Source organism: Copidosoma floridanum, unplaced genomic scaffold, assembly GCF_036245765.1.
Source record: "Copidosoma floridanum isolate Cflo_tuat_1 unplaced genomic scaffold, Cflo_Japanese_pri ptg000016l, whole genome shotgun sequence".
NCBI classification, from domain to species: domain Eukaryota; kingdom Metazoa; phylum Arthropoda; class Insecta; order Hymenoptera; family Encyrtidae; genus Copidosoma; species Copidosoma floridanum.
The window spans coordinates 9,629,014-9,650,063 of NW_028321893.1; the positions used below are offsets into that span (position 1 = coordinate 9,629,014).

Below are 21,050 nucleotides of genomic sequence, written 5' to 3' on the forward strand. Positions count from 1 at the left end.
TATAAATAATTTATTATTTATATGAGCTATAGCCTGCGCCCTGATACATGAGCATTCTGTTCATCAGCCGTGAGCTGAGTGTCAGGGCTGCGTAGAGAACTTCATGTTACTGATGCTCTAGATTACTGATAATGATTCGAGTTTAAGTCTGTAGCACATAAGAAAAGTGTAAGCTTGAGCAAAGTAGTATATCAGTATGTAGAAAATAAATCAATCTAGCCACTGTCATTTGAAAATTACTGTTCATTACGCATAGAACTATGAAAAACAATCATAATTGCACTACGACACTTAGCAAACAATCTCTTTAAGCTAAAGATATTTTTTTCTTCTCTACTATTGTTTTTATTTTTGTTCATAAAACTTTTATTTACCCGTGGAATATTTTATGTTATTTTTTCTAGATGAAAGTATCCCAATAATGTTTTCATACAGATAGAGTCAGAAAATGATTTGCAAGTAGAAAATGTAGTATGGAACTTTTTTTATTTTTTTATTTTTTGAGTTGAAACAAAATGTAACATGCTCTTATTTAAATCTATTATGAAAAAAATTTATCTTATTTCCATAATTGTAGTTAACAATGAATGGACTTATAATATCTAAACATTATTTTTATTGTTGAAAATCAAATTTGATCTAATACTATTAAGTTATTTCGGTTTATAAAGTAATAGGAAAAATTCAAATGTTATATACATATTCATTTAATACATTAAATTGAAAGACTCTCATATTAAGTTAGAGTACTGATTGGTTGACTTGTCGAGCCCACTGGGAGAAAAAGCCTCTCCAGTATACTTATGAAACAATTATAACCCCTGAGTGATTGTACAAGTAAGAATGGAAACAAACTTTATTTTTCTTACATTTATGAGCATGTTAAAAAAAAACGTTGTACAACGTATTGTAAGAAATAGTGACCGCTAGACTGACAAAAAAAATACAATATACGTTTATGTGTAGCTATCTAAATAATTTAAATACAGATTGAGCTCATCTCTAGCGCAACTCTGTAGGAGAGTATCCAGTATTTTTTAAACTTATCTTATCTTATCTTGGCACAGTAAAAACTAACTAAAATCTGTCAAATTCATAAGCGAAAGTCGGATTCAAAAAACAATGCGAGACTAATTTCATTGTTAGAGATAAATCATGAATAATAGAAAAAAGCTTAAAAAAATTACAATTTCACATACATATGTACACATCTAATACTAACGAATTATGTGAATTATTAGAATGTGAAATGTCAATCTATTTTCCTCTATTGGATGGAATCCAAAAAAAAGCTATACGAAGCTGATTTAATAATTTGGAGTGAGGCCTCAAGGATTCTAAGAAAAACCTTAGAAATAGTAGATAGGGCTTTGTATAATCAATGTAATACTATTACACACTTTAGAGACAAATAAATTTTGTTAGCAGAAAATCAAAAAATAGTGCTTGTCATCAAAAATAATAATGTATATATAATCATAGTTAAGACTATATAATCATTATTTTCATAAAAATTTTCTCGTATTTTAAAACTATCTTAAACCATTCGTTCAATACATATAAAATATTGTTAAGGATAAGGAAATTACGAATTAAAATACTAAACATTCCTAAACATTGCCAAACTAATAACAATATGTAGTATAAATAAAATCAATTTTTTATATTTACTTCTTATAATATATTTACTTATTTTCTTAATAAGAAAATTCTAAATCAATTCTAAAAAAAATGTATGTATTAGTTAACTGTAACAGAGATCGTTTAACTTACAAAGATAATGATTTCACTGATAGTAATAGAAATAAAATATTTTTTAACCTTAGTTTTAGATAGTATTTGTGAAGGTCTTTCACCCTACTTAGCAGGGGTGTGGGTGACGAAAGCCCTGGAAAGTGGACTATGTACTATAAAAAGATAAAAGTGGGGTATCGCACTCTTGCACACTTTGCTTGCCAATTCCTACTACTCTTATCCAAGATTGAAGTCATTTTATTCAATACATCAAATAATTATGTATACGTAACAAGAATTTTTGGTATTACGATATGTCTTATGAAACTTTATGAATCTTTACAAATGTTATAACATCAAATTTTGCTTAGTTTTCAACAATAAATATTTTGCTGATGACTCTGTAATACATTTTATTGGTAAATACACAACTGTAATTTGTGAATATAAAGCAACATTATTCACTTGACAGATTTTTCGGAAAAGTAATTTTTTTTTTTATTTGAAAAATCAACTTCATAGAATTAAGTTTTTGTGCTAAATTTTTAATCACGAATTATTTTTCAAATCTGTATGTATGAAAACATTATTTACATTTTGCATACAAAAATTGTGTTTTTCTAAGGAAAAAAAAGGAAATAGTACATTACGCCACTAGAGCGCAAAGGGTTACTTTGCGCCCGCGGGCGAACTTTGCGCCCGCCGAATACTTTAGGCCCGTGGGCAGAAAAGTACTTTGCACCCTAGGGCCCAAAGTAGTCGAAGGGCGCAAAGTTCGCCCAAGGGTATTGTTTTTTATTATTTTTCTCCTTAAGGGTGCAAAATGAGGTTATCAACTCTACATGTATAATAAAAAAATTAATTAAAGTTTATAAACCTCAAATTAGTATGCAAGCATTGCCGTATATATGCTAACTCCAGTAGATATATGTTGTAAGGCTGCGTACAGACGCAACGCCAATACTTTTTACAATCCATTTGAATGCACGAGTGCGAGAGAAAGAGAGGGCGAAGAGATGACGGATCGTTCGCCCTCTTTCTCTCACCCATGCATTCAAATAGATTGCGTGCAGATTAATATTGCCGTTGTGTCTGAACGCAGCCTAGGCTGCCGATATTGCTGCTTTGCGTTATGTCCATTGCCAAAAACCATGCTTTTTTTAGAGTCCATAGTATAAAATTTACGATCTGCCTGCCAATGTAGCGGTATGTATGTGTATACTGGCACTAGTAGTATTTAATGGTCTTTAGTCTCGACGGTAACAGAGTTACTAATATTCGATATTGAGTTGATATATGTGCATACATTTTTTTTCAAATATAAGTGTGCTGACTTCAAAGATGGTAGCATTAAGTTGCTGCTTTTAACTAAGAATAATAAAGGTATGTTTCGTGAGACAGGTTGTGCGGGGTCCAGGGGCGGCAGCCCCTGGTAGGGGTCCAGGGGGCGAAGCCCCTGTTTGGGGGGGTACGGGGGGGGCGAAGCCCCCCCGACTCTAAAACATAAATTGTTCGTTCTTAAAAAAAAAAAATCCATTTTTATTCTTCAAAAATTGTATATAAATATAATTTCATCCAAATTTTACCATTTAATTTCAAAAACTTATAGAATTTAGCCCCCCGACTACAAAACATAAATTGTTCGTTCTTAAAAAAAAAAATCCATTTCCATTCTTCAAAAATTGTATATAAATATGATTTCATCCAAATTTTACCATTTAATTTCGAAAACTTATAGAATTTCACCCCCCGACTACAAAACATAGATTGTTCGTTCTTAAAAAAAAAAAATCTATTTACATTCTTCAAAAATTGTATATAAATATGATTTCATTCAAATTTGATAATTTAATTTTAAAAACTCATTATAGAATTAAAATATTTCAAAATTATACTATTTCACATTAGTATATAACTTTGAAAAACTGATACTTATATGTTTTGCACACTATTTTCATGTACAGTGTAGGAAATTTGATTTTTGGCACTTCAAATAATGTGAAAAAAGCTTATTTTATGCACACTAGTACAGAAAAAGTATGAATTATGGTGTAAAAAGAATTGTGATTACTTTGCGCCCGGCAGGCAGAAAAGTACTTTGCGCCCTAGGGCAGAAAACTTCCACTTTGGGCCCATGACGCATGCACGAAAAGTACTTTGGGCCCTCACTTTGCGCCCGATAGGGAGAAATGGTAGTTTTTCTACGAGTTTGAAAAGTCTCTGTTTGCGAACCGAGAGGTTTGCAGGCCGAGCCGAAGGCGAGGGACGTAACGAGGTTCGTAAAGGAGACTTTTCGAACGAGTTCCGGAAAACTGCTTTTTTGCCCAAGGAAGTACCAGCCTCCCAAAACCACCTGAGGGCGGAAAAAGATTTTTTAAATGTTTTATTTCTGCCAAATAAAGTTATCGGTAGGATTAATATTTTCCTTATTACCATCAGTACTGCTCCTATTTTCAAATTCACTAAATAAGGTGAAAAACTTTACGAATAATATTTAAAACTTCCGTTGTTAAAGTAACTAAAGTGTTATCTTTAGATTTATTATTGTTTTCATTTATTTATTTATCTACACTATAACAAGTGACAGGCTTTCCTTGATTCAACTTACAAATTTTTTTCTATCCAAGCAGTATGTGCATCTGTTATATGTTTTTAAAATCACACCATTTCAATTTGGATCTGACCCTTCTAAATACTTTTGTGCACTCCTTTCGCACATTGTTGTACCAAGGGTGATAAAGGAGTGATAGAGAGAGCTAAGCCCGCTCGGTTCAGGCAAGTGAGACAGCAGGACAACGGGACGCGTAAGTCTCATACAAGTTACAGGTAGCTTTCGTAATTTTTGAAATTGAAACTTTAATGCAAGACCAACTTTTTCTGATACCACTTTAATGTTTAAAAGATAGGACTACGATAGTGGGAAGCACGTTCACACTGTTCAGCTTCCAAACTTAGAAGAAAGTGAGGAAGGAGCGGAGCAGCTTACGCAGCTAGCAAGCAGTGGTAGGGAGTTATCCAATGGTAGTCTATTGGCTTAGCTTGACTGCGTAGTGAACAGCGTAGAAACGTAATGGGAAAGTAATTGGACCATCAGCTTCAAACAAGAAACGGCCGTAACATGTCACTTACAAAACATTACTTACAGCGCATTTTTACTTAAAAAGCTAAGTCCCAGTTGAGGCAGCAAGGCTTAAATCAAACTTTAAAAGATAAAGTTTGAGTGCGGTTTACAATGATTGCAAGAAAAAAAACCAAAGTGCCTAAGCTAAGGGTTACATATTGGGTAAGGTACTTCCAGCTCTACCTGTGCGAAAAGTGGTCTTTAATTTTTTTTTACGATCTTTTACTGGGAACTGAGACAAGTTTTTGAATCCAACTCTTCCGTACGGGAGGATCCCGTAGGTAAAATGAGAGCAACTTCTATAGAAAAATGTCTAGGGGATAAGATGACCTGATTTTCCTAGTTGGAGTTATGTACTCGAGTAGTCTTGAATTTAAGCAGGCTTTAATCTGTACCATGAGCGTAGCAAGCTTTTTGTATGTAAGGGGCGTCATTCCAATTCCAAACTTAATGTTATGCTGTCACGCTTTGACAGTGGCCTTCCAGAGCCTTACTGGGGGTTGAGTTTTACTAGGTGATTTAACGATTTTTCGTCGTTTGAACCTCTCAGAGATTAAATTTCGTCGTGAAAGATGAGTCTTTGAACTAAATGCCATAAACAGACCCAGCCAGCATGGATCTCTTTGACAGAAGGTCAAGTTAACCAGAGCTCTGATAGTTTAAGGGCCTTTATTTTCATAGAAGGTTCGTAGGAAAGGATGTGGATAAGCCTATAAATTAAAAAAAATCAACCGAGTCACTCGTTCCTTTCAATTAACTAGATTACTTATTTTGATAATTTTCGCAAATAATATTATTTAGAAACGTATTCAAAAAACACGTACGTTTTAACGCCATAAATAAATCTAATGACTTTCATACTCTCACTCGTACAACATTGGGAGTAGATAAATATTGTAGGTGCTATTTTTCCACAAATTGAAAAAAAGTTCCTCTAATTAACTTAGGAGCTGAGGTAATTTTTTTTCTTTACTTTGATTATATCCCTTCAAAAAAAGACCATTTCTTTAAAATTTTCACAGTGTACATGGGACATTTTTTTTACAAACCGTACAGATTTGGTCAAAATTTGACGGACACATTTTAATTTAGCTGAAACTTTCCTTACGTGTTTTACACAACAACAAAAAAAAAAAAAAACATACGTATTTGAGGAATTTACAGAAACAATTTTTTTTGGGAAATAGAAAGGATTGAAATTTTGAAAATTCGTTGATTTTTGGCTTATTGTGTATTGTTAAAAAATTCATAACTTTGGTTATGTTTGAGCTACAGATTTCATTTTTTTTTTAAAGGCAAAAAAACGAGCTATAACAAAAAAGTACTTGAAAAAAAAATTATGAATAACTGTTATGAACAATTTAAATGTTTAAATCGATTTTTAACAATCCCTCCCAAATTTCATGAAGTTTTTTTATATTTTTATCGTGTTCTACGTAAGACGAAGACTGTTACGGAGACATAATCGTTTTGGCCTGGCATTACTTGCGTATAATCATCGGACTGATAGAAGGAAATAATCGAGTTAACGGCATCTGCTTGTAAAAATGGATGACTTTTAGGAGTTGGATCACCTAATATTCCTTTTTCTTGAGCGATATTCTTTGCAACACTTGTCATATGACGAGTAGCGGTAGGAAAATTAAGTGATATTTTTTGGTAAGACCAATGTCTGAAGATAATTAAAATTTCAATTTTATGCATTCAGTCGTCTGAAGTATTGAAACTTTCCTGCAAAGTTCTCAAAATTGTAATTTCATCATTATTATCATCTGGATTATCTGGACCATCATCAGTCATATACAAAATTATTTTCTTGATCACTTCTGTAATCTTTTTTTACTTTCTCTTAAGAGTATCTTTTTTGCGTGAATTTTTTTTTTCAATCAGTGAAGAACCTAAGATACTCAATCCTTTGTGTAACGATTCGATGCGATCATTCATTAACGTCGCACTTTCACTCGATAATCCAGAAGTTTCTCTACTACCAATTTCATCATCTGATTCTTCATTACATGACTCCTCCCTATTTTCCGGTTGTAAAGAAAAAAATAATTTGTGATTAATATTTATAAACAAAATCGAAACACAAAATAATTACAAAATAAATAGACTTGATAGAAGTTGGTATTGGAGATTTGAATCGACACATACTAAAAATTGCAGCCATTAGTCTTACGACTTTTTTTGAAACTCCCGCGAGTGAAACGGCGCGCAGGTAGTCGTACGTCAGAGTTTGGTGCCATGAAACTTCTAATTGTAAAGGAGATAAGGTGGAAAGTCAATTAAAGTGTAAAAATTGGCTCGAAAACTGTGAAACATCACTTTCACATATGCTTTATGTTAAATAAAATACTCACAATATTTACAAGCAACACAATTTAGTAATACTTACATCTCCGTCATTCCAAAACTAAGAAAATAATATTTTATATATTTCGCGCCAATATCTAGTTACTTTTGGAAACAAAATGCACGTTACTTTTATTGTACCTAGATTATTTCTAAGATCAGCTGTGATCAAGCCGCCAAAATCTTACATTTGTTACCCTGCAGTATTTAATTCTAAAGTTATGTAAGTAGGTGAAGTAAATATACTGTGCACGTGCTTTTGCATTGTTTATTTGTAAATTCATATACGTTTACCATTTCAGCTTCAGCATTGGTGATGTTGTCACCATTTTTTTTGTTATTTTTTATACGAAGGTAACAGGGAGTACAAATTCTCTGTTCTAATGACTTTGGTGTTATAGGTAAATTAAGTGCTCGTGACTGATTTTCATTCACTTTTCTCAATTTTCACTCTCTTATATTCGAATGACTTTTTTTCTTGAAAGGATTAAAACATCCATCAATACGAATGCTCGTTCCTTGTAACGTTTTTGGCACATTTTTTGGCATTATTTTGTTATTTTCTTTAAGACTTTGTTGTCTTTAACTTGTTTCAATACGTACACAAATGAAGGCCGCAATCACGAGAAAGCACAAAATAACAAAAACTGTTGCAATAAGCAGAAATAATCGATACAAGACATTGAATAGGACGAGGAGCACTGACACAATGAGAAATGACCAATGCGCAGCTGATTTGAAGAACTCGACTGTTAGTTATAGCACAGATACTACGTCATCGATAGACCAGTGGTGCCACTTAGTATTGCTTTACAATAAGCAAGTCACCACTACCTTCAGATCTTTTTCCAGTGTACCTTTAATCAATACAGAGCGCTTGAATGTTTTTTATTGGTATCCTCAAATTTTTATAAAGGTTCCTTGGCTAACAGATACAATTATTTGATGAAAATAATATTATAATTATTATTATTTGAAAGAAAAACGACACGAGACAATAAAATAGACCGTAAAATGTGATCCTCATGCCGATGTGACAAACCGCGCTAAATTAATTAATTTTTTTCGTATAGTACCAATGGTAAACCCATCAATCAAAAATGTGTTTTCAAAAGAAAATTTGACGTAGAACACGATAAAAACATAAGAAACTTGATAAGATTTGGGGGTGATTGTTAAAAATCGATTTCAACATTCAAATTGCTTATAATAATTGGAATTTGTTAATAATCATTTTTTTCAAGTACTTGTTTATTATAGCTCGATCTTTTACATTTAAAATGAAAAAAAAAAATTATTTCTGTAGCTCAAACATTACCAAAGTTATACATTTTTTAACAAAATACAATAAACCAAAAATCGACGAATTTTCAAAATTTCCATCCTTTCTATTTCCCAAAAAAAAAATTATTTTTGTAAATTCCTCAAATACGTATATTTTTTGTTGTTGTATAGAACACGTAAAAAAAGTTTCAGCTAAATAAAAAATGTGTCTGTCAGAAAGGTGTTAGGTTTGTAAAAGAATGTCCCATGTATCGATTGCTTATCTTTCTCATAAATAAATTTCGTACAAAAATTGTTGGCCCTCATTACATAACAGCATTAGGAATATTCATAATTTTTAAACTAATAACCGAGGTTTTGCAAGTGATGATGTCACTACCATTCTACCCAGATTTGGGCAAAGACATATTTAATGTTAGAAAAAAAAGATATTATTTTATTTAAAAAAAAATAAAAAAAACAACTACTTTAATAATTAATTAACATTTTTTTCAAAATTAAGTAACAATCACTTAAAATTTTACTTACAGTATCTAAAATTCTTAATACTTTATTTCAAATGCTGTATTTCAAAAAAAGTTTTAAATACAAAAAACTTGAAATATAATTTTATTTGGTCAATGGATTTCAAATTACGTATTTGAAATACAAATGTCTTTGATGAAAGTATTTTTACTTATTTAATGAAATACACACGTATTTTAAATAATTTACTACAAATTAAGTGGTATTCAAAATTTTTTATTTGAAATACTTTATCACTATATTTTATTTGAAATATTTAATTTTTATACTCGACTGAATACGATTGTATTTAATAAAGAAATTTGAAGTTATTAAATCAAATACATGTATAATTTTTTTACCTGTTTAAATTAAAGACAGAGTTGTCCACGACAAATTGCGTTACCATGAAATTCAAAGTTTACTTTTTCTGTCTTATTTGATGGCCATACTTAAACATAATATATAGTACTTCAAAGAAAAATTAGCACTATCATATCGTGTCTATTAGTATTACCCAAACCCAACCATATGAAATTTTTGTAAAAGAGCCTCAGGTAAATTCATAGCAAGATATATGTCGTGTGTGTGGTGTGTAGTATCTCTTATGCAATATTAAAACACATACATTCGTATCTATACATTAATTGTGGGTTTAAGGTCATGAGGATGAATATTGATCATTTTCGATTTTTGTATTAAATTTTTTGTTTCGAAACCATTACAGGCCGTTTTTGAGTAAAAAATAGGATAGAGCTCCTTCTAGTTCTAGAGCTTTTGTGTTCTGTAAAAAAAGTTTTAGTACCTGGTAAGACATTGTTCGATTAAAAAATCCCTGTCAACCTCAGCGCTTGTACATACATACATTGTTAAAATAGAATAGGGAGCTACTACGCATTCACGAGGAGAATATGTTGTAAGTGGGAAATCAATCATTCACGAACAACCCATACTAGAACGGTCCCAAAACACTTTGATTTTATACATTCGTATTTACAATATTCAAGTTCATTTCAAAGTACACTTATATTTTATTAATGTATTTTAAATAATGAAGTAAAATACAAATGTATTTTACCAAATTATTTCAAATAATAATGCATTTCGTACATATTGTTTGAAATAATTTATTTTAACTACTTCCTATTTAAATATTGCATTTCATATTTATGGTATTCAAATACAAACTTATTTAAAATACATACGTATTTGATATACTTATTTGAAACAATATAGTTTAAGTACTATGTTTTGAATAAAAGTCATACATTTTCTTTGAAATAACTTTTAAAGATTGAAATACTTTATTTGAAATAAAATATTTATTTGAGTATTTTACTTAAATTACTTTTTTAAATATCACTATAAAAATATATGCATACATATGTATTATGTTTAGATATTTTACTGAAATAAAGTAATTAAGTTTTTGGATAACTTGAATTAAAGCTGAAATAAAGTATTTCAGAGTATTTTAACTCTGTCAAATACTGCCCACCTCTGGCTCTACAGAGGCGCGCAAATATCTTCCTGTCCACTTCAAAAACGCACTAGCTGTAAAAAATAGTATTATCTTCGGAGCAATAGGTCGTAGAGCGACTATTTTTTTTAAAATGTGGGGTACCTCGCAAACATTCAGCACAATTTTAACTTTCCAAAAATTAGTGCAAAATATTTATTCAACAACTAATGTTTTTAATGAACGCAGTCATTGTTATTCTCGCTTTAAATTTGTATAATGCAGCAGCACAGCTTTAGAGTGATCTTGGAGTGAATTTTAGTAATAAATTACAAATTTTTTTAACCTAATGTTATAATAACAATGTGTGGTATAACATGAAACAAAAAACCGTAACTTTTTAAATACTTTAAGTAGTTAAATGCATTTAAAGAGAAGAAGAAATTGTGTTAAATATTATTATTTTCATAAGCTACCCCAAATTTTAAAAAAGTCATTCTAGGACCTACGGTTGCCCAAATAACAGTAAGTTTTTCACTTAACAAATTTTTCTCACAATGTTTAAAAAAAATTAAGCTGTTGTTGAAGACGGATACTTAAAAGTCTATATTACTTGTACATAAAAGTATTTTTTTGATGAAGTATCTGAGTTTTCACCAAAACCGTAGATTTCTTACACTATTTAATCTTTATAATGTCTATACTGAGCAATTTGGTGTCTTCATTCAAACTAAATTAAATTTCCAAAATTATGAAAATTTTTTTAATTCTTACAAATTACCTTTCTTTTATAAAAAACGTTTTTAAGGTTACAAAGAATTTATATTTATTTATATCGATAACTATTTGTGGTAAAAGAAGAACTAGAAAAATCTGCTTTACATCACCTTGATTGATTACTACGACAACTTTCATACTTATGGACAGTCTCCGATTCCTTAAGAATTTATCTCTTTACAGTTATCGTAGTCTTATAATTCAAGATAAAAATAAATTACATAGGCACACATAAAAAAGTTATCTGAGTGTGAGACAAGACGCATACACTTATATATTTTTGGGTAAGCTGAATCCAAATCCGAGGTCAGATTTAGTCCGTCACCCTCAAGTTTTTCTCCTAGCTAGGGATAAGCTCTGGATAATTGCGTAATCCACATTTACTCTCATAATCTCGGAGAACCCGGTAGCCAGAAGTTGCCTAACTCAGGGGCTTATACTGAGTTCATGTAAAACGAGATATAAGAGGAAAATCTTTCATGACAATGGATCCTGTCAATATTATTCCAACTATCATGCATCTTTTTCTTTTCGTTTCCTCCACTGTTCAATATCCAAAATGATGACTTTCTTATCAATATGGACCTGAAATCAGAAATTTGGATGAATAAAAATTGTAAGTATCTGTTCTCAAAAACAGATTACGTTATAATTTTTCCATAATACCGTGTTCTCTTGTCTTCAAACAATCTGTGAAGGGGATTCCGTATCTTTTTTTTTTCTTCTTTGATCCTCTCTCAGCAAGGTCCAGCAGTAGTCAGCTAACATATTGATATTTCAACAGCCTTGATGTTTTCTCTCAATCTCCCTTATATCCTGATAGAACCTCTCTTCTTGCTCCTCGCTCAAATCTTCACGATTCTCTGGAAATTCATCTAAATGAGAATCGAGAAAATGAAGTTTGTAATTTACATTACATCCCAACTGACCGTTGTTTGTAATAAGTTTCGCAACTATCTTTTTGTAATCATGTCTCTTATTATTACCTCAAAAATTTTCGACAACTTGTTGGAAACTCTGTCAAGCAGATTTTTCAGGACCTAGCATTGTTGTAACGAATTAAGGATCCCTCAACATTTTCCGCATCTGAGGTCCATCAAAAATCCATTCTTTTAACTTGGCATCTGAAGTTTAAAGGAATTTTTGACACAAATATTGGAAGCAATTTCCATTTTTATCAAGTGCCTTGATGAATTGATTCATTAGTCAAAGCTTGATGTGAAGTGGGGGAATCAAAATTTTTGAATGCTCCTGAGTGGCTTAGCGATGATGTGTGTTCCTGTTTGAAATATCAATTTTGATTTTTTAAAGTGGTTTTTGCGATCCCTACTATCCCATAAACAAAGATAGCAGGGTGTTTTGGTGAATCCCGATTGTTGTCCAAAAATCATGGATAAGATTTTGAGATCACCACATACAAGCCAGTTGTGCTCTAAATAATTGATTTGTTCCAAAAATATGTATTTCTTTTTCAACGGGGTGGGGTGAACGATCAGCACCAGTGCCAATACATTCTTACTATTCAGAAACACTGCTTCTAAGTTCCGGGTTGACAAGTCGATAAAGAGCCTCCAATCCTCAGACTTATATATATATCAGGCTTCAGTGTTTTAATTAGTCTTTTCATTTATTGTTACAGTAGACTAGCTAACCTTTTTTAGTCAGCTCTTCAACGAAGTATTCACGGAAACCCTTTTCTCTATCTCTATAGATAGTTGATTTAACACCATGTTCCAGCTTACCCCTCCTCTTCAGATCTGAAGCTAAATATTCTGACACGTCTTTAGGGAGTCCTATTCAAGTCATTCAATGCTTTTTGTGTATACAATATAATAGGCTTCTTTTTATCATTGTATGCTTTTAAGTCTCTATCTTTGTCTTTAGATTCCACTTCGTCCTCGGGTTCATCTTCGTTGTCAGATCCATCTGATTCGTTGCATCTATCATCCTGTTTACTCAAATCATCCCCCCTGTCATCAGGTTTTGATTGACTCACTGGGAAGGGTAAATTTTCATTCTGCTTCCTATTAATTGGATCGGATTCAATCGCTCTCGTAACATCCGCGTATACTATTTAACTTTTATTTTTTACGTTGAACCCAGATACTTTTGTACTACAAAAATAACATTGCCTTTCATCTTGGGGCTTTTTCCAACGAGTCGGTTGTTTGGTTCTAAGTTGAATCTCTTTTCTTTACTCTTTTGCAGTCTTCCAGCCTGTAAACATGTTATTACAAGCCTTACATATCGATGATGGAACCCAACTATGATTCAAGTCTCTTACATTTCTTCCAAAACAATCTTTACAGATTTTTCTTATCTCATCTGAGATGGGAACCGATTTTTATGGGCATTGAATTTTCCACAGACATAGCAGAAAACATTAGAGTCAGTAGGGCTATTGTGGAGTGATTGATTTGTAGTTTTTGAAGGTTGGTTTTTGTGAGTTGAAGTAGCCATAAATTTGTAAAGAGCCCCGCACGTTTGGGATCCTGGCCCAATCACAGGTAAGTCCGCCGTCCTGGAGACGATAATCCTCATACTTCTCCAGGGCTAATCATGAGGGCTTTCCGACTATGACGAGGACAATGTCAACTCGTCGTCAGACACACTACGGCTTCATCCTCGCACCCAAACGTCGCCCTGCAGGGTAGCGTGCCTTCGCTGGCTTCGTTACTACAACATTCTGGGGAGCGAATCGTTCTACACATCTCCGTTGGAGCAGTTGTCATCGTCCCCATAAAATGCCATGGTAGCAGAAATTTTCAGATTTTCATTTTTTTTGATGAGAAGTATACCTATTCCAAACTGAAAAAGCTTCAAATGGAGGTACTCAACAGCCCCACATAATATCAGACCACTACAATAAAATCTAGAATCTTCTTATTGTCTGAGATTTGATTTAAAAATGAGTCAACCTAAGAGTCATGGGAATAATTTATTCATGCTATTGGCAAGGTTCTTTTGTACCTAGTGATAAATCTGAGGGCGATAGACTGAATCTAACCTCAGATTCCGATTCAGCGCTCTCAAAAACTTGAAGACTAGGGTTGCGTCCGGAATTGAAGAATTAATAAATTCTTGGACATCCTAGGAATTTTTTTGTTTTCAGGTTATGTTTCTCGTGTTATTAATAATAATTATATCTCGTTTACATGAACTCAGTATAAGCCCTTGAGTTAGGCAACTTCTGACTACCTGGTTCTCCGAAATCATGAGAGTAAATGTAGATTACACAATTACTTAGAGTTTATCCGTAGCTACAGAAAAACCTGAAATGATAGACTAAATCTGACCTCAGATTTAGATTCAGCGCACCCAAAAACCTACAAGTTTATGGGTCTTGTCTCAAACTTAGATAACTTTTTTTTTGTGTACATATGTTATCTATATATAAGCGTATGTTAAATTTGCCTTTAATTATTTATTTGGCGTCTATTTATCTCAATACTCCTTATTTTGACTTACACTTGCTCTGTTCCTTTATTACATTACGAATATGTTGGATACTCTGCACCGAAAGCCCATCTACTGTTATAATAACTTTTAAGCGTCTGATAAGCAACGTTTTTATTATAACTGATACTTGCGTATGCTAAACAAAAATTCCAAAGAATATTTGACAGTATTCACACCTAATTTGTTTGAAAGTCATTTCTGTGTACCCTTAACAATCTAGAAATGAGTCTTATAAACATTCGATTGATACGCAATATTATAAAGTTTATTAACTAAATTAAGAGAAGGATTTTTTAAAACATCAAAAGAAGAGCACTGAATTAGTAAAACTATGAGTGTTCATCCTGGTAACGTTACCTTCAATGACAGATTACTGCAATGATATCAGTTGTAACAGCTGTTTATTACTTCAATATCCAAAACAGTGAGAATTTAGAGACGAAGTGAACTATTTGAAATGAACTGTGGCTGTTTTCCGAATAAAAAACAGTCGTTACCAGAGTTTTTGAACTAAGCAACTGATTAAATACATGTTGTTATAAGAATTATTTGCAGTAAAACCATAAAACTAGAGAGCACTGTAAATGTTTTAGACTCTTCGTAAGCCCTATTCATAAAAAATCTAAATAATTATGAAAAACACTTAATTAGACAGAAAACAGTTTTAGGAAATACTGTCATTCTGCTCCTTACAGACTTTCACAATTTTATAGCTCAGATAAACACTACCATTAAAGCTTTGATAAAGTTGATTTAATATCTATTTTTTATGAAAATATGTCAATTTTTACATGAAAATTATACACGTAAAAAGATGAGAATTACTTTTGCATTTTAACAAAGGAAAGTACTTACTAAAGTCTGATGGCTTAGCTTGACTAAGGTCCCTATAAAAATCAGTTCTGTGTGACTTTTTTAAACCTGTACACAATCCAAAATCAGATAATTTAATATGCCCCCTTGCATCCAACAAAAGATTATCTGGTTTAATGTCTCTGGAAAATATAAAAAATTTATAACTAACACATTAAGACACATCTGATTTTATTTTTTAAAATTATACAGTAAAAAGAACGTTGTCTTCATTTAAATTCTTAATTTTAGTACGATAATCTAACAAATCCAATAAACTAACAAAATCCCCTTATGGTTTTAATAATTGATAAATGTTAACAACTGCAATTTACTCAGCACAAAAGAAGGATACAAGTAGATGTTAAAAAAGACGATATCGTGATGTAAGCTTTACACATCGAAACTTCCACTAATTACATTAAGTATCTGAATATAAGCACTACGTTCTCATAACACCTTGAATCAAAATATACTTTTTTCTTTATTGAGGAAGTCTGAAAAATTCTGATCTTTAATTTTGAGTATACTTCTTTAAACATGCATCATTTTTATACGTAGTAAAGCATGTGTGTAAGTACGAGGGGAACAGCATAGACATGTACACATATTTATTGACTTATTTATCCATAAGGGTAGATGTATGTACATGCATGTATATAAGTGTATGCTTGTATTTAGGTATGTATAAATTAGTTACGTAAAATTCATGGGATACCTTTTCCGCTGCCCTAATTTTTTACTCTCGTCTCTTCATAAAAGATTTTGACCCTTTTCTCGAGACTTCTGTTCACACTTTTTCGTTCCATTCTTGCATTCCAAGTAAGGTTTTGAGAAAAAAGTGCATCAACCTTTTCTTCAACTACATAAACATTTTTTATAATTTAATATGATATAATTTAATATATATGTGTCGTTCTTTATCGCTCAATCCTTTCCAAATCCTATCTATTCTTCAGTAAGTTTCTGATGTACCTCTACTTTTAATTCTGACCTTCCCTTCAGCATCTCAGTGTAAATTTTTTAGACTACTGTCAGAAGTAATATCCCTCTATTAATGAAAAAGACGAGAAACGGAATCCTTGAGACCCCCTAGCAGATAAATACTTACTATGGTATAAAAAAATTACTATTATGGGTCGTATGTGGGCAAGCCATCCTAAATTTAAAAAAAAAATCAAAGATTAAGAGAAGCCAATTTATTGAGAAATCTTACACCAACTCAGATTTGAAAAGAAGTGTTTAAAAAGCGTGATTGATCACTTGGGCAAGTGGCTGAACCACCATTAACGAGTCTACTTTTTTCCAACTCCCAACGTCGAGCAAACTTACAGATGTTATAAAATGACTGAATACTAAATTATGTTGAATTAATTTAATTATAAGTTGCATGCAATCAAATAAAAGGCCCTTAAAAAGTGTAACTCTTATACTTAGCTATGCTGTAATTTCGCATCATATTGTTTACGGGCAGAGTCACAGTGATTGTTTGAAAAAAATACCTATACTTATTCCTGTTGGTTGGATAACTGCTTTTTCCATTTTGGGGAAAAATTATAGACATACAACAGGATTAAAACTATGACTAAAAATCAGAAACTTTAAATAAATGATGTTAATAATAGCATAAAAAAGTGCTCCAAATTTCAGTTAAGATTGGTTTCTAACTTTTTAGGTGGTGAATGGTTATTTTCTTTTTCAAGCCTGAATTAAAAATTGAGCCATTTTTTTCTACATATTTAAAACCATGTAAGTCAAGCAAAAAATTCTAAATTTTAACTAATTTTGTAACTAATAGGATATTTTTTTTAATTTTTGTATTGATTAATTCTATAACAATTGTTTAGGGTCCTATTTTTTCACCTGGCATATGAAACTATACAACTTCATTATTTTTAAATCAATACTATATACTTCCCTACATTTAGAAAAATAAATATTCCGAAAAAAAATTTAGAAAAAGTAATTGTTTTTGGACTTCTCAGAGATCAGGTGATTTTTTTCTCAAAAACTCCCTAGTAGTTATTTTTTGACCGATTTGGCTAAAACTGGGTCGTATTACAGTTGAATACCTATATTTTTATAGAAAAAATACAAACCTTACATAGATGGCTGCCAAGTATATACAAAACGGTGAAAAAATATCTGCTAGATGCACAGTTAACGCCTGGTGCCTTGTATGTAGTAATTAACAAGATAATAACCGTTTTATTACATAATTTTCTTACTAGTATTACTTGGACGTAATCACTTACCAACAGTGTGATAAAATAAAAGTTCCTTAACTCTAGAGACTCTACGAGTTAGGCTGAAGCTCTTGAGGAAAAAGAGAAAGATAGAGTAGAAAATATTCAAAACTGATGCAGTATTTGCCAAGCGTGAGTGTCATAGAGTGAAAAAAAATGTATGTATGATTTGTATTTTCAAGCAATCAAAAACTTAAACAAGCTATTTACTTTTTTTCCTACGTGGTTACTGCAACAAATAAATTACACGATAAATTTCGTGTACGCTTCAAGTGTAAAAGTGATTACGAGGGCGCAAAGTGAGTCATCACGGTCCAAAACGGCAGTAGCACTCTGTTCATGGTAAGAAGAAACTTTTTTTCATACCTCGGGCATTTTTGAGAGACTGGTGTGCCCTCAGTTCAAAAAATACGATTCACCATATAAGCGCCATCTCACTACGGCTACCATACGGAAAGTACTTAATCTGGATCAATCAGTAATTAAGTTATGTATTTGAATACGTCACATAAAAATATTTGACTGCAAAAAAATCCTTATAAAATAAGTCAAAATTGATATTTTTTAGAAATTTTTACAGAATCAAAAACTTGAATAGTTTTTTGAATTTTTCGGCTTGGTTTAAATAGTTTACAATATTTACAAAAAAAGGCGCAATTTTCATTAAAAGAAAAACGATAGTTTGTAACTCAAAAACTGAAGAACTCACCTGATCCAAATTTAAAGCACTTTTTCACATCATCGTTGCATTGCAAACAGTGGTGTCTGATTGTTTCAGACTTCTAAATATTTTTGCTATCGAATCGTTAAATATTGAAAAAAATGCTACTTTTTCGTAAACAAAAAGACGTAACGGCTTTTAACAAGTCTTATCTTTTAGATAAATAAATAAGGGACAAAAAATGTGGTATTTATCACAAAAAATGTCCAGAAAAGACGATATAATGATATTTTCTTAAAATAACCAAGTGTGGGTCTCAGAACCCCCGGCAGAAGTAAGACTTCTAACTCAAATGTATTTAAACTCGTTGTAACAGAAACTGAAAAAATCAGGTCACACCTAGTTTTAATAGGTCTTTAAGAATCCGGTAATTAAATAGTAAAAATTGTATTATTATAACGTATTCGAGCACCCACGTGCATAAAACACACATACTTATACATACTACTTATATTACACGTGATTTGTGCTATGTAAGTACTTCCATGTTCTCTATGATATATGTATTGATACATGTACGAATTTTTGGTCATGTAATACAGAAAAGAACAAAAATTTTTACCATACTGCCCCAAAAAAAAGTACTTTTGTCCAGTTACACCGGACAAAAGTTTCTTTTATTCAAAATTACTATTCACGCATTTAATATGACATCATATATGTACAATCAATCCTTGTTGGAATCAATGTATCCGACAAGTACAAATTTTTTAAAGTATGGCTACCATAAAAGTGAAATAATCCACTCTATCTGATTAAGATTAAGAAAAACAATAGACATACAGCTATTTTGCATTTTAAAGTTGTAATTTTACATTATATTCGTTTTCTGTGACTATTTATAATTTAATATTAAAATTTACCCTTACTTGTAACTAATCTCAAATTTAATAATAAGAATATAGATTTTAGTCACGGGACAATTATTCTTATAATACATGATAAAAAATATGAAATAAATCAATTTTAGAATATTTTGGGTACAGCTTTGCCTTTGAGATACGACTTAGTTGTTTTGAAATTATTACGATTGCTTATTTTAACATATACTTTTGCACCTCGATAATTATTTTCTATACGTGGAATAATTTTTGGCCTATCTGGCATCCCTTTCCAACTTGGATACAACTGTTTTTCTAATTTCAAGAGGTATGTTGTAACAAAAATTTTTCTAAGATTTTATCAACATCCGTATTAATTTTCCAAGCATGCCATATAAAAAAAAAATTTTTTTACTTGTTCATTTTAAGATACAGTCGAAAAACGAGAAATTTGAGGTTACCTTTGTGCATCGTCCAATCCCTTTCTATTGGTGCACGTCAATCACATAGTTCCGCTTTAGACAACCAGTAAAAATAGTTATTTTGGGCCTATCTAGCTTCCTTTTTTGGAGATATGACTGTTTTTCAAATTTTGAAAAGTTATATCGTCACAAAAATTTTTCAAAGATTTTGTAAATGTCCATATTAATGTTTTAAACACAGCATGGAAAGAAAATTTTTTTTTACTGGTTCTTTTCAAGATACAGTCAAAAAGGGAATAATTGAGGTAATGTTTGTGCATAGTCCAACCCCTCTATATTTGTGCACCTTGACCATGTAGTTCCCCTTTAGGAGACCCATAAAAATTGTTATTTTTAGCCAATTGTGCTTCCCATTCAAGATACACAGTTTTTTCTTGTTTTCAAAGGTTAGGTTGTTGTATTACACATATTTAATACTTTAAGCATGTTTTTTTACATACATGTGAGCATGTATGTAATGACCGGTACATGCAACAGGTATATATGTATACAGTATACATACGTAGACTTTTCCTCTAGTATAGGTGGTGTTAGGTGCAGCTATTTTTCTCTTCCTTTCTTTTTTTTCTATACCTATACTTCAGCTTGAGCAAGTGCATCGGTTAAGTCGTAGCATAGAAACATACGTACAACATACCTATAAAATGTATATATGTAGAAATAATAACAGCGTAAGGAAAAGGGAATGCGCGACCTACATGCAAGAGAGAGAAAGAGAGAGAGAGAGAGACGCAGCGGTAGATGCAGTAGGAGAGAGACAGAGCAGGAGGAAGTCTCTAAAAAAGAAGATTAAGAAGAGGACTTGGGCCACAGGGTGGGTGGCTACGTTTTTTGGTAACGCATTTCCTCTCACGCAGCTGTTTACGGTCCAACATACGAAGGTTTACTTAAAAAGTTACAATTTGTGAGTTTAAATCTTCTGGGAAATAGAAAAATCGCTTACGTTAGTGGCACTTTTCAAGACAGCCAATGGTACTTAAAATTGTAGATCTACCTTTTTCCGGATGTATCATACCAGTAGTATTTCGTAGTTGTACTTCACAGTATACATAAAATGAAATTTTTCGTTGTTTTTCATTTTTTAAATTCAAATTTGTTATTCGATTTTGGTTGTTACAAACTGATTTTTTTCAACTTTTTAAGCTCTACATGACAATATTTTTTGTTTTTGGTTTATACATTTTTTCAAAGCCCTTTTAGTGCAAAAAAGTGGTTTTTGGCACCTTTCCAATTAAATT

The 21,050-nt window shown here is 31.6% G+C and overlaps 1 protein-coding gene across 4 annotated transcripts in view; it reads right to left on the reverse strand.

The window, feature by feature from the left end:
- The window catches only part of trc (Serine/threonine-protein kinase tricornered), a 952,993-nt gene that overhangs the window by 508,770 nt on the left and 423,173 nt on the right, over positions 1-21,050 (reverse strand). For all 4 annotated transcript variants that reach the window (XM_089592301.1, XM_089592302.1, XM_089592300.1 and 1 more), the window contains one exon: positions 15,546-15,685. In XM_089592301.1, coding sequence (XP_089448427.1) covers positions 15,546-15,685 — 140 coding nt within the window. The remainder of the gene's footprint in view (positions 1-15,545; positions 15,686-21,050) is intronic.